The sequence below is a fragment of the Heloderma suspectum genome, chromosome 3, assembly GCF_057233095.1.
Source record: "Heloderma suspectum isolate Gila_16-S chromosome 3, 16-S_ref, whole genome shotgun sequence".
In the NCBI taxonomy this organism is placed as follows: Eukaryota; Metazoa; Chordata; class Lepidosauria; order Squamata; family Helodermatidae; genus Heloderma; species Heloderma suspectum.
Window position 1 is genome coordinate 250745078 of NC_139460.1, and position 14656 is coordinate 250759733.

The 14656-nt window shown below is 45.0% G+C and overlaps 1 protein-coding gene across 4 annotated transcripts in view; it reads right to left on the bottom strand.

Annotated features, from left to right (window-relative positions):
- Positions 1 to 14656, bottom strand: part of ACSL5 (acyl-CoA synthetase long chain family member 5) — a 49274-nt gene that overhangs the window by 15455 nt on the left and 19163 nt on the right. For 3 of the 4 annotated variants that reach the window (XM_084846202.1, XM_084846203.1, XM_084846205.1), the window contains exons 6-15: positions 14205 to 14304; positions 12197 to 12375; positions 7934 to 7966; positions 7775 to 7826; positions 7045 to 7118; positions 6843 to 6920; positions 6015 to 6149; positions 5505 to 5639; positions 5280 to 5375; positions 1925 to 1997 (exon numbers count right to left, since the gene is read on the bottom strand). In XM_084846202.1, the coding sequence (XP_084702328.1) occupies positions 1925 to 1997; positions 5280 to 5375; positions 5505 to 5639; positions 6015 to 6149; positions 6843 to 6920; positions 7045 to 7118; positions 7775 to 7826; positions 7934 to 7966; positions 12197 to 12375; positions 14205 to 14304 (955 nt within the window). The remainder of the gene's footprint in view (positions 1 to 1924; positions 1998 to 5279; positions 5376 to 5504; positions 5640 to 6014; positions 6150 to 6842; positions 6921 to 7044; positions 7119 to 7774; positions 7827 to 7933; positions 7967 to 12196; positions 12376 to 14204; positions 14305 to 14656) is intronic. The other variant, XM_084846204.1, reaches the window with a different exon arrangement.

Below are 14656 nucleotides of genomic sequence, written 5' to 3' on the forward strand. Positions count from 1 at the left end.
TAGACCATGGGAATGCTGTAGACATCATATACCTCGACTTCAGCAAAGCTTTCGACAAAGTGCCCCATGATATCCTGATGAGCAAACTAGCTCAAAGTGGGCTAGATGAAACAACGATCCGGTGGATCCACAGTTGGCTACAGAATCAGACTCAAAGAGCGCTTATCAGTGGGACCTTCTCAAACTGGGGAGAGGTAACGAGTGGGGTACCGCAGGGCTCAGTCCTGGGCCCAGTGCTCTTCAACATTTCTATTAATGACTTGGAGGAGGAGGTGCAGGGAATGCTGATCAAATTTGCAGATGACACAATATTGGGCGGGATAGCTAATACTTTGGAAGACAGAAACAAAATTCAAAGTGATCTGGATAGACTGGAGCGCTGGGCAGAAATCAACAAAATGACATTTAATAGGGATCAATGCCAAGTTCTGCACCTAGGAAAAAGAAACCAAATGCACAGTTACAAGATGGGGGATACGTGGCTCAACCACACTACAAGCGAGAAGGATCTTGGAATTGTTGTCGATCACAAGCTGAATATGAGCCAACAATGTGATGTGGCTGCAAAAAAGGCCAATGCTCTTTTGGGCTGCATTCATAGAAGCATAGCTTCCAAATCCCGGGAAGTACTAGTTCCCCTCTACTCAGCACTGGTTAGGCCTCATCTGGAGTACTGTGTCCAGTTCTGGGCACCACACTTTAAGAAGGATGCAGACAAACTGGAGAGGGTTCAGAGGAGGGCAACAAAGATGATCAGAGGACTGGAAACAAAGCCCTGTGAAGAGAGACTGAAAGAACTGGGCATGTTTAGCCTTGAGCAGAGAAGACTGAGGGGAGATATGATAGCACTCTTCAAGTACTTGAAAGGTTGTCACAGAGAAGAAGGCCAGGATCTCTTCTTGATCATCCCAGAGTGCAGGACACGGAATAATGGGCTCAAGTGACAGGAAGCTAGATTCCAGCTGAACATCAGGAAAAACTTCCTGACTGTAAGAGCAATATGACAATGGAACCAATTACCTGGGGAGGTGGTGGGCTCTCCCATACTGGAGGCCTTCAAGACGAGACTGGACAGCCATTTGTCAGGGATGCTCTGACTTGGATTCCTGCATTGAGCAGGGGGTTGGACTCGATGGCCTTGTAGGCCCCTTCCAACCCTACTATTCTATGATTCTGTGAGGTTGGAATGTATAATTACGGGCAGTATCCAATTGCACTCCTACACAGAGTAGACCCATTGAAGTAAATGGTCCTAATTTACGTACAACTACCACTGGATACTGTCCTAAGAGCAAGAGTGAGCACTTTCAAGTCAGCACATTATTTCTTGCTACTCCTTGTATCTTGAAGCAACTCTTAACCTGCTTCATATTTCTAGGTTCGTCATCAGCACTTACAGCCTAGAGCAGCCTCCCCGAACCTAGTTCTCTCCAGATATGTTGTAATATAACTCCCATCATCCCCAACCATTGGCTACACTAGCTGGAGCAGATGAGTTTTAATCCAAAACATTTGGAGGGCACCATGATAGGTAATGCCAACCTAGATAGTTTTGCACCTTGATGTTGCATGTACCTTACATGAATGGAAATGCAATCTTCATAATCGGATTTGGACTTGCGTAACCGAACTTGGTAGTAAATGGAAGAATAAGTTGCATTTTGAAGATGGGAGAAGCGAAGTTTGCTGCCATCACAAAACTCACAATATTTATGTGAAAAATAACTTATTCATGATAGAACTTAAGGAACTTAAAGAATTAGGGGCCCCCATAAAAAGCTCCATCCCCTCAAACTCAAAAGATAGGATTACCTTCCCCTAGCCCATGGCTTTGACTCTTCTCCTCCCCATATAATATCCCCAGCTCTAGACTGAAGCCCAAGTCATAGTGCTCATCCATAGTTGGAAGTTTAAGAAACCATACCTGTTTTCCAGTCTCCTGGCAATGAGAAGGTGCAGCCAGCTGTGCATTCTGTCTGACCGTATGCTTCAAAAATCTGATTAGGGAGACAAATATTTGATCTCATGCAGCCCTTGAGATCCAGCTGCAGTTTTGCTGCACTGTTTTGTTTTAGCACATGCCATGACAACATGGATTCTACTCAAGCTTCTACCGCTGTATGATTAGCAGAATACACTTAAGCATTCCATCAGGACCAAGTTCCACTGAGATCAGTGATACCTTCTAGTGTAGCTGTCAAGATTGGCAACTGAAGAACAGAACAGGATGATTTGTGGAAAGTGTTTTCCATACATTATCAGTGAGCTTGGATTCTGGAGGAAAGCAGCTTGCTTTTATACTTCTACGTACTTAGGCCACAACTCCATATATGGCTGAGAACATTACACTAACTCATCTCTAAAGGATGGACACATCTGTCAATTTCAGTTTCTCATTCTTCCAATCTTAAGTTCAGTTTGTCCTGAACTTTGAGAATTTGTTTTCAGTTTAGGTGAGGATTTGTATGCATTTTTTGTACACATTTCTCCTAATACAAACATTTTTGTATACATTTTTTCCTAATATACCAATGAATTGCAAGCAAATTTCCTAATATAATTCATGTTAATGTTATTTCCACCAATATAGCATTTTTGTATGCAACTTTCAATTGGAGAACTCCAATGCAACATTCAGAGACATGTGAATTTCGAAGAATAATCAAGTTGCGGTTTGCATATTGAGTTGAAAGTGCAAAATTAGGTAAATTCACATTAAAATGCAAACTAAATTAATTCCTCCCCGATCCTTATTCATCTCCCAGCCACCCCAGGTGTAATAGGCACTAACACACCTGGTAGACCAGCTTAATATTGATCTTTAAAATGTTTTACGCTAATGCAGTATTGAGGCTTTTCATACTAATCAATCTAGCAAGAAAGCAAGACATCCCAATCTCCTTGCCATGTAAAGATTTTTTATATAGGAGAGTTCATCTTTAAGGGTACACTCTCACGAAGATAGTCAGCAGCCTCCAATCTCTGAGGCCGCCAAGTATCCAACACAGGGCTGCTGGAACACGGAGGTGATCTTCGCCTCTGCTCTCCAGCTGCCCTGCATTTCTGCTAGACAGGTGATAGCCGCAGTGCTTTGGAGGTGGAGGGAATGTGGCTGCAGCAGCCATAGGAAGTGTCATATGGTCAATGCCCCAGTCTCCTCCCCTCCCTGCCCCTGGGAGTGCCCCCTTTTCCTGTCTCTGTGCTCCATTTCCAAGCACAGAGATGTAGCCAGAACCATGTTGGCTAAGGGCGGGGGGGGGGGACGACAGTTTCTGGGCTCTGAGGCAAAAACCCTGTTTCCAACCTCAAAGCCCAGAAACTGAACCCTGTCCCCCTCTGTCACTGTCCAGGGGACATAGGATTGCTCCGTCCCTGTGTTAAACAATTTGGCATATGCAAGAAGTTCACTTCTTGTCACATTGGACAACTGAAGACAAAATTTGCTCTGATATAACATGATTCTCCCAAATGAAATACCTTTCAGTCAGCAAGAAGTAATGCTCCAACATGGATAACACAAGCAGAACTATTGCTTTCTGCTTGGATACAGGCCATTTTGTTGTTGGAGAAACATGTTGTTCAGCATTGTGAAGAGAAGAGCTCCGAAAAGGAGCTACCATTGTATTTTGATTTGCACCTCTTTAGCTTTTTAATATACACATATTTGCAAATACAATAACACAATAACAAAGAAAAAAAAACAACCAAAAAAGGGGGGACCACAAAAGACTAAAGAAGAGCATATCATAAAATATACACAATAACCATTTACGTCACCCGTGCTATAAACAAAAGAAAGAAAAAGAGGGAAAAATAAGGAGTAACATTTCCATTTCATATATATAACTGTATATTATAGTCCACATATCTAAATAAGCATCCATACAAAATTGACAGCCATAAGAGACACATCCAAATGTAGCAAGAGCAGTAAAACGTTATTATCTTTTCAGTGCCAGGTTAAGACCTCTCTCTTTCCCAGGCATTTGGCAGCACATGACGACTTTTAATCAGTCCTGGATGTGCCTTTAGTTATGGCTGATAGTTCAAAGTTGTTTTTAGTTATATGTTGTTTGTGTATATTGTCTGTGTGCTTGTATGTAAATGGCTTTTAAAATTTTATATTGTATTTGATGTTTTAACTTCTGTAAACTGCCCCGAGAGCTTCGGCTATGGGGCAGTATAGAAATATCATCATCATCTTATTATTATTATTATTATTCAGTCCACTGAATGATACGTGGTGGGTATTTCTCCTTCCAAGCTTTAAGTTTCTTTGCAAACTGTAAGGGCTGTCAGTGTCCATCTGTTAATCCCAACATCATAGGGATGGAATTTAAAACCACATCTGCTGTTATCACAGATTTTGAAGAATGAAATTGCACCTCTTTATCATGAGAGAACATGGAACTGCATTATACCATGTCAGACCTTTGGTCCATTTGGCCAATACCATCAACTCTGGCAAAGGATGTGAGGCATGCTTCTCCTGCTCTGCTACTTAAGGTCTTTTAGGAGTGGATATGCCAGAGATCAAGTGTGACACCCGCTATATGGACACATGTGTTCAATGTGCAACTCAGGCACCCATCTCATAGCAACACTGTTTTTAGTACACATGTACCAAATTCAGCATAGGAATTAGCAGAGCATGACTGGTGGGATGCATTGCTTGAAACTGCATAGTTGTCCATTTGATGACACTCCAGCTTGCTGTTACAGTTAGCTTGCAAAGGACAGTGTTGTGTACGTATGCACACCAAAAACAGGAACATTCAAGAAAGGGAAGAGAAGATGAGAAGATTCAATAACCATAAGGGGGTAGTGATTTTGCTGGCACGAGACATCGAAGTCCACATCAGAACACACCCTATCACCAAGTGCAAATTGTACTTGCTACCTCAGGACATTAATGGGGTGTGGGAGGGAAAGAAAGGAGGACAGCTCATGCCAACTTCACAGGTCCACAGAAGGAAAAAACAAAGATGTTAATGAACTTGGAGTTGGCCACAGTGCTCAGCAATGACTCAAGCCCGTTATTGTGCTCTTAAAAAAATAATTACCACTATCTGCACAGTAGGAGCATAGAACTGTTGCAGAATGTGACAATGGCTGAGTTAGTCATGCAGTTGTCCAATAGAACTTTTTTCCCTCAGTCAGTTCCACTCATACGTGTCAGGCATCCACATAGTATTTTGTAACCATGGCAATCCATAAGAATGCCACTAATGATAAATCACTTGTTTTGGAGTTGGGAAGCATATGGGCTGTGCACTTACCTGACATCCAAAGGCTGCTCTGAGGAATGTTAGGACAGATGGAGATATTGGGGCAGCCGCAGTTACGACTATCCGCACCTTCCCACCCATGATTTCCTGTAGGGTATTGAAGAGAACATTTGTCAAATAAGAGTCACCATGAAAAGTACTGGCACCGATTCTATAGACAGAACGTGTCTTGTGCTACGAGTCAACCTTGATGAAATCTCAGAGAGGAACACATACCTGAACTTTCTTGAACACTAGCTTGTCCCAAATGCTTGTGTTCCGTAAAATGCCCTCCTTCACTTCAGCATGCTTCCTGGACACAGCAAGTTTTAGCAATAACTTCTTGAAGCTTGTTTGGGCACCACTTTGTATCTACAATATATTAGGCCACTGTATTACCAAAGTTGTTGTGGACCACCCGCTTGATTCTCACAAGAGTCAATTCTGCACTTACGTCGCTGGTATGTATGCTACCCCTGCTTCCCCACCCCACCCCACCCCCAGTCGTTATGCCTCCAATCCTGGATGGTGTGCTGCTTCATTTTACAGCTGTAAAATAACATGAATGAGTTAGGAGAAAGCTCATTGGTGTTTTCTAGGGAGGCTGCAAATGAGAGGATCAGAATTCTAAAACACAGAGTTAATGGTGCTTTCTGGAAAGGTTTGCATATGAATACAACACATTCAGTAGCAGTTGTAACAAACAGAATACAAGTGAAACCACTTTGTATCAGGTCAACATCTTACCTTGTCATATATCCTGTTGAGCAGTCTTGGCACCACTGGAAAGACTGTCGGCTTCAAAGCTTTCATATCATCCGTTAGAAGTCTAATATCTCCTTGGAAGAATCCTACTTTTGCTCCGTTGCTGTACATTACAGTCTGGAAGGCAACCATGAGATGGCTTCAATATATTCCAATATACTGGGACCAAGACCTTCCAAGCACATGTTGAGCCCCTTAAAACCCATTAAAATGGCCTAGATGATAGTCATCAGTTATTGCCAAGGGCTGATAGTTGGGGACACTTGATGTATGAGGAGTACTAAGAGAACATGAAAACAGATTGCTGTTAGTCAAATTTGAGATCCGGTGTTTTGATGTAAAACATGGTTATCACAACCCAAGGAATATTTGTGGTAGCTTAAGATTCTTCCTTATGGTAACAACTCAGAGACTGGAAAGCAGCATGAAAATAATAAAATAATGCCGTTTACTACATCTAATCCTTCATTCTGGAAAGCTTCATGTCATTGTCTTATGAATACACAACTCTAGAGGTAGGCAAAACAGAGGTCAGACAAGGTGAGGACATAGCAGAGACATTCCCCATCTCAAGATCTTGCTTGGAATATATTTTGACACAATATTCATCATGGGCCACCTTTAGCCTTATGAAGTGGGAAGGAACACAACCCTTTTGCCAACTGGGTTGCTTACAGAGCCAGCATACAGCTACCAAGTACTTCCCTGAATGGCCATTGACATGCAAGCATTTTAATCTTTTGAGGAGATCCAAGAGACATCCTATATATCATTGCCTAGGTAGCCAGTAGAACTTAGTAATGCATTTACCTGTACTACTCTCTCAAACATGTGAGCTAGAGGAAGGTATGATATGGATATATCTGATGGCAGACAAGGGGTAGTCATCTGTAAGAAAAGAAACAGGTAGTATCACAGTGGTGTCACTTGATTGCCCTACAGTTGCAAGGATGCAAAAGCATATGCATTGATCAGCCTATGGTCAGTTTGGCACATGCCCATGGCAACTTACTTCTATACTCTTCATGAAAGCAGCGGCATTAGCGACAACACCCTCATGTGTTAGCAAGGCTCCTTTAGGGTTACCTATAAACATACAGTCAAATGAATGAACGTTCTCTCAGAAACTAGTCATTTAAGGGCTAAAGTACACATGATGTTATTTACATTTTTTAAAGCATGCTTAAGCTGCCTACTTTTATTTGGGGGCGGGGGAAGTAGCCATGTGGCCCTACTCTGGAATACATTTGTCAACCTGGATTGGGACCCCACAGTCTCCTGAAAAGAATGCCATATCCCCCACCCACCATGCCAACAAAACATTGCAGCTGCTACTTACTCCTAAAAAGCACTTCGGGGGGGGGGGGGAAACCACAATTATGTGGGGGGAGGGATTTTTTGTGGGAAACTTGCATGGCAAGTCTGGGAAACCCCAATGAACTTTGCCAATTTGCACATCTCTAAATGTTACCCTGTAGATTAAGGCCTTCCTATTCAGGAAACATGAAATAAAACAAAGTCCGATAATAGTTATACCCAAGAATGTATTACGAAGACAAGGTTTTGTCTGAAAACCCCTGAAGTAATTGGCATGAGTAGCTATGGCAGGAGCTTGTTTGGGTCAGTAATCAGATGTGTTGTTATCTCCATGATTTCAGTTGAGACATATTGTAGCTTTCTTTATGCAGGATTAGTGCTGGCTACAGAAGATACTGACTATAACTTTCTCTCAAGTTACCTACCTGTTGTGCCACTGGTGAAACAGACCATACTAAGATCCTCTGCTTTGGGAGGCTGAAATGAGATAGCAATTTGAGTCAAGTGAGTCCAAATGCATAACGTTGCACACTTGGTGATAAATAGGCGTAGTTTGTTGAGCAAACTCAAGAATCAATACTTACAACTGGTCTGCTTAAGTGGTCTCTTCCTAGTGCCTGTAGAGAAAAAGAAAACAGGATTAAGCAGTGCAGGTTGGGATGGGAATGGACAGAACTTGAGGTGGCCTCTAAAATATGTTCAAGAAGTAGATCCTCTGAAGTGATTGCAGCAAAAAAAGAAGAAGTGTGACATGAAGTTCTGAATATAAGTTACAACTACTCTAGACTGGCAATATTTCACCTACACCAGCAAGACCCACTTATAGTAGGGCTGTGCATGGCCCCCCCTGATCCAACTCAGAAGCTGCTTCAGGCCTGCCTGGCCTACAAAGCTGAAGCAGGATTCGGACACCCGAATCCTGCTTTGCCCCCACCCCCAACACGCCACCCACCCAGCCCCCAGCTCCTTACCTGGGCCCTTGATCTGTGGGGGAGGCCACCACCGCTAGGGGAGCCTCCGCTGCCACTGGTGTCGCTGAGGGAGCTGCTGGGGAAGGCGCTGCCAGGGAAACCGCTGCCCATCGCAGCCTGTCAACAGGCATGAGGGCAGGAGCTGCCCCCCAATTGCACTCCCTCCCTTCCTTGCAAGGAGGGGAGGGCGCCCGGTCGGAGGCAGACTCCTGCCTCTGCTCAAGCCTTCACGGGTTCCTTATTTGCAAGGTACCCGTGAAGGCTCGAGTGAGGCCAGTGGCAGCAGCTTGCAATGAGGGTGGGCTGCTGCCGGGGGAGTCGCTGTTGCTGCCAGCTCCTATGCCCTCTGGATGCATGCCAGACGCTGTCTTGTTCCAAGGAATGGAGGGCAGCATTTTAAAAATGGCTCCCCCCATTCCCTGGAACAAGACAGCTGCCAGCACACATCCAGAGGATCAGGTAAGGAAAGGAGCTGGGGGCTGGGCAGCAGCACGGGGGCTGGGCCTCCAGGTTGCTCTGAAGCACACCAAAGCACTTCGGAGTGACCCAATCTGCTTCGGGCCACTTTGTGCTCCTTCCACCTTGACTCAGAGGTAGCTTGAAGTGGCCCAAGGCACCCCGCTTCAACTCAGAGTTCAGGCCAAAGCGGGGTACAGCCCTAATTTATAGTTCTCATGAATGTAGAGCTAAATCCTGTCTGGTTATCACATCATGAAGAATTCTGTGCTGGAAGATGCATAGGGTATGGTCAGTAATAGGTTTGAGTCATTGGTATTAACATTTGAAGTCATATACCCATTCTTTATTTGACACAGCAGAGGCCAAAAAGGAAGGATCACCAGAGCATTAAAGATCATGTTGGAAGGAGTTCCAGAGACTACATTTGGGCTACTATTAGTGCCTGAATTCAATTTTTCCCTCCTCCCTCCCAATCTCCTTTCCTTTTGTCATGTCTTTTAAATTGTAAGCCTGCAGGCAGGGACTGTCTTATTTCTTATCTTTGGAAGCGGTGTTGGTGCCTGCCTGACCTCCAAGGGCAGGGAATTCCAAAGAAAGGGGGCCACTACACTGAAGGCTCTTCTCCAATTGGGCCATAGGTCCACCAGGAGCAAGCCCTCCAATGACCTCCATACCAGGCAAGCTGGTAAGGGAAAAGGCACTCTTTCAGGTATCCTGGTCCTGAGTTGTTTAGAGCTTTGTACATGAGTACTAAAACCTTAAACCTGGCCCAGTAGCAAATAGGCAGCCAGTGCAGTTCCTTCAGCAAAGGGGTTACATAATGGAAAGGGGCAGCTCCTGACAGCAGCCAAGCTGCTGTGTTCTGCATTAGCTCCAGCTTCTGGACCAGCCCTAAGGGCAGCCCACACAGAGTATGTTGCAGTAATCCAGTCTTGAGGTTACTAGCGCCTGTACCACTGTGGCTATCCCTGTCCAGGAGAGGCTGTAGTTGGTGAACCAGCTGAAGTTGGTAAAAGGCACTCTGAACTGCCATGGCCACTTGGGCTTCCAGCAACAATGATGAATCTAGGAGTACCCCCAAAGTATGGACCTGATCTTTCAGAGGGAGTGCAACCTCATCCAGAACAGGCAATAAGCCGATCTCCTGGACTCAGGAACCATTCACCCACAGGGCTTCCATCTTGCTAGGATTCAGTTTATTGGCCCTCATCCAGCCAATGAGTTCAGGCACTGGTCCAGTACTTGCACAGCCTCTCCCAGTTCAGGCAACACACAGCTCTATCTCCCTGTGACATCAGCCTACTGATGGCACTCGGCTCCAAATCCCATAATGACTGCTCTCGGCGGCTTCATCTAGATGTTAAATAACATTGGGGACAAGATGGTATCCTGTGGAACCCCATAGCTCAATTGCCAAGGGACTGAGGAATGGCCACCCAATGTTACTCTCTGATATCAGCCCCACAGTAGGACTAGAATCACTGTAACACAGTGTCTCTGATACCCATCCCCTGGAGTAGATCCAGGAAGATACCATGGTCAATGGTATGAAAAGCCAATGAGAGATCAAGCAGAATTAACAGGGTTGCACTTCCCCTGTCTCTCTCTTGATGAAGGTCATCCATCAGGGTAACCAAGGCTGATTCAGTCCAGTAACCAGGATGAAACCCAGATTGAAATGGGTCTAGATGATCAGTATCCTTCAAGAGTGCCTGCAGTTGGTCCACTACCCTCTCCAGAACCTTCCCTAGAAAAGGGGTATTTTCAATTGAGTGGTAGCTGTCTAATAACATTGGGTCCAGAGTGGGCTTCTTCAGGAGTGGTCGCATCACTGCCTCCTTAAGAACAGCAGGGACCACCCCTCCCCAAAGGGAAGCATTCGCCACACCCTGAACCCACCTAGCTTTTATTAGCCAGGAGAGGTAAAGATCGCGAAAGCACATGGTTGGTCACATTGCCGCAAGCACCTTGTCCATGTAATCAGGCCGCAACAACTGAAACTGATCCCACAAAATTAGGCAGATGGTGGCGTCAGACACCTGGACTGGAACTGCTCTAACAACAGCATCAAGTTGGCTGTGGAGACAAGCAATTGTGACCTTTTTGCATGGCGCTTTGATGACACAGCAGGTCCTTGAGGGGACCAGGGTCCCATTCATTGGGGAGGATGTTAACAGCCCCTGGACCTCCCAAAAGAGCTCTGCTAGACAGCTGCTTGAGGATGCAATGGAGGCAGCAAAGTAAGCCTTCTTTGCTGCCCGCATCATCACACAATAGGCACAATTATGTGTTCTAGAGTGTGCTCTGTCATCTTTGCTTCGAGACTTGCGCCATTTGCACTCTAGCCAACGTCCAGCCTGTTTCATTGCCCGTAGCTCCCCAGTATACCAGGAAGCAGAACAGGTTCCACAGCACTGGAGAGGGCATTCAGGTGCAATCAAGTCTAAGGCCCTCAGCATCTCACTAGGGCCTCAGTTGGATTGCCAGCTTTCTCCACTGGGGAATCCCCAAGAGCATTCAGAAATCAGATTCCATTAGTCTCCTGGGGTGGACCATCTGAATGGGTCCCCTACCCCTGCAGGAGGGAAGTAATGCCACAAGTTTAAATCTCACCAGAAAGTGATCTGACCATGACAATGGGGTTACTTGGAGCTCCCCCCAACCATTTTCTGATTACTCATCTCACAGCTTGGAGCAAAAACCAAATCAAGGTTATCCCCTGCTTCATGTGTTGGGCCGATGACAAACTGAGACATCCCCATGGTTTTCATGGAGGCCATGAAGTCCCGAGCTGGAGCTCCAGAGACAGCCTCAGGGTGGAAGTGGAAGTCATGCAGAACTACCATCCTGTGTTCCTCCAGCACCACACTTGAGACCACCTCTGCCAGCTCAGTCAGGGAGGCTGCTGGGCAGCAGGATGGGCGGTACACCAGCAGCATCCCCAATCTGTCTATGGCCCAAAACCAGGTGCAGCCCCGCAAGGATTGAAGTGCTTTGAATGAATGAATGAATGAATGAATGTTGAAGTTGTCCAACCACCATGGGGCCACAATCATTTGTAAAATGGAAGTATCAGGATGGCAGTAAAGACAGCCAGTACGTATATGGCTATCCAGCCAAGTCACGGCCACTTAGTTCTTTCAAAATTGATACAACCAAGGGCAAAAAGCTACTAGCCTGTCAGATTAAAATATGCACATTGGGGGAAGAATACTGTATGTGCATTTTATTCAACTCATATGCATTTTCAGAAGCTTCAGTTCCCATAAGAAATAGGGAGGTGGGGGAGTAATACTGTGTAGGATGAGCAGCCCTCTACTCAAAGCTGAATTCTAGAATGTGTCACACTGAGCAAGCTTATTCTTGTAGCTACAACTCTTCTCAATGGCAGATTCATCAAGCAAGGGGCTCCTGTACCTCAATTTTTTGTAATGAAAGGATTTCAACTCCTAGCGTATCTCCTTTTTCCTTTAGTTTGTCATCAAAAGGATCCATCAGAATGATCATCTTCAATCCTGGTATCTTCCCTTGTTCACAGTTCTCAAGGATCAAGTGTGCCTTCTCAGGTTTGTCACAGATCACTGTAGAGATGTCAGCTGAAGGAACACAGACATGAATGAGAAGCTCCATCTAGTTCCTATTCATAGGAATCAAATTCTGCACAACATATGTAGCATCAGCTTGCTGGAGGAGATACCTCCCCACTGATTTATTTGTCAGTGGAATATTATCAAGAGATCACACCAAGCAGAAACCGCCCTGCCCCTACTCCATTTGCTTATTCATATTAAACTACTTAGGCTTCAACAACTGCTCTCGAGAGACCCCACAGAGAGATTTATTCCAAGCCTTGAATTCTTCCAAACTGATAAAATGCCAGCTAAATGTCTTGTAATATGCAGCGCTGCTACTAATGTGTGCTATTGGTGCCACCTCCTAGACTTCCACAACAGATTTGGAGAGAAGGCCAGTATAAGCGCCAGCTTTATGAATGATCCTGAAAGGTACGACTCACTCACAAGTTATTTTGCATGGCAATCCCTTAAGAAGCTGGAAAGTGGAGTGAGTTGCTTGCAAGTGCTCTTCATGTGCCAGAAGCATCTGTGATGCTCAGAAAGAGCCAGATGCACACGCCAGTTTTGGGCACGGACAAATACAACTACTTGAGATTGCCCTTCAGTTGACTATCACAAGTAAAAGCCTGATATTTGTCCTTTAGAGCAGGGATGGGGGACGTGTGACCCTCCAGATGTTGTTGGATTGCAACTCCCATCATCCTTAACCATTGGTTGTGCTGGTTAGGACTGATGGGAGTTGCAGCTGCACACATTCTCCACCCCTGCTTTAGAGCAGACTACGCATATGGCACGATGACCTCTAGTTATCACTGCACAAGTGCTATCTTGTAAGAACACAGAACTGAACATGCTGCATTCAAACGCCCATTTAATTGTAACACTGCTTTGGGAGGGAGCGGCTGGGATTGCAGAAGTGGCAAGGGCATTTCACCCCTTTATCCATCCACCACACATTTATACCAAGTTGCATCCTCAAGCAAGTTTTATCCTCAGGGTTCCCAACACCTGTTTCCCTGAAGGGAAGAGCTGCTGCGGGTGATTTGGAGAGGGAGAAACAGCAAACACCTTCCTCTGTTGCTTCTAATCCTTAGTGTCTCCCTCCCCAAGCAATTTCAATTAAGGAAGGACCATCAGGCTACAATTACATGGGTTTTTGTAATTTCAATCTTACCTGCTGTAATTGCAAGTTGCACCATGCTATTAAATGAGAAGCCAGCTTGCCCAGACTAGTACAGGAAGTCCATTACTGTTATGTTATCCCAAGAGAGAGAGAGAACTTCGTGTAGAATGAATCTCAATGGGCTTTACCATTAGGATTTAACCTCATGGCTTTTCCTTCTCATGAAGAGCATTAACCACTCCAACAGAAAAAGCTGATTCATTCTACTTTATGTTGAACTTACGATTTTGACACTGCCAATTTCATTGAGTTTATCACCAGCCATTTCCAAGAGCCAACAACCTTCTTGTCAAGCTAGATCTTCAGCTGCCAAAGCCCCTTAACTCAGGCCTCTTCAGAGTAATATTGTTCCACCACATTGAATAGGACTCTAACTCAGGTGGAGGGAGAGAATGTCATCCTGCTTTGAGGCTCTACAGGATGTTCCTCACTCTCCGATTTTGTCCTTGGAGCATCATTTAACCTCCTCTATACAAATTAAAGAAGCAGGGGGCAAATTTTTCCAAGAAGAATTTGGATGGTTTCCAGATTAGTATGAGAACTTTGGGAAGTTTGCCCATCTCTAACGTTAGAAGGCCAGCAGTCTGTCAAGACATGGATTTTCTCCTATCATATGAGGAAGACTGGAGCAATTTATTTCTCTCATGGAGAGAGGAAAAAGGCTTACCTTTATTAATAATGAACACAATGGCATCTGGGCCCAGAGTGTCATAAAGGGGAACCGCGACCATGGAATAAGTGTAGCAGGCAAGCTCGGAGATGATCCACTGCAAGAGACAAAGTTGGAAAAAACCTAGTACGCTTCATCAGAGGTGAACAATCTTTTTCTTCCAAGGGCCACATTCTCTCACAGGCGATCTGTCAGGGGCCGCATGTTAGCACTGAGCAGGACCAAGGCCAAAAGTGGGTGGGTCACCCCTTTTCTTTTTTTGCCACCTCCTTTTCTCTCCCCCACTCTTCCTTCCCCTACCAGGGAAAGGAAAAATTGCTCTTGCCAGAGATCTAAACTGGTTGCATGTAAAGGACTTCTGAAATTAGGCTGAGGGCCGCAGGTTGCCCACCCATTTGATGTACTGGTACAAAATGCTATGGTTAAGGTCAGGCATGTGTTAGAAATCC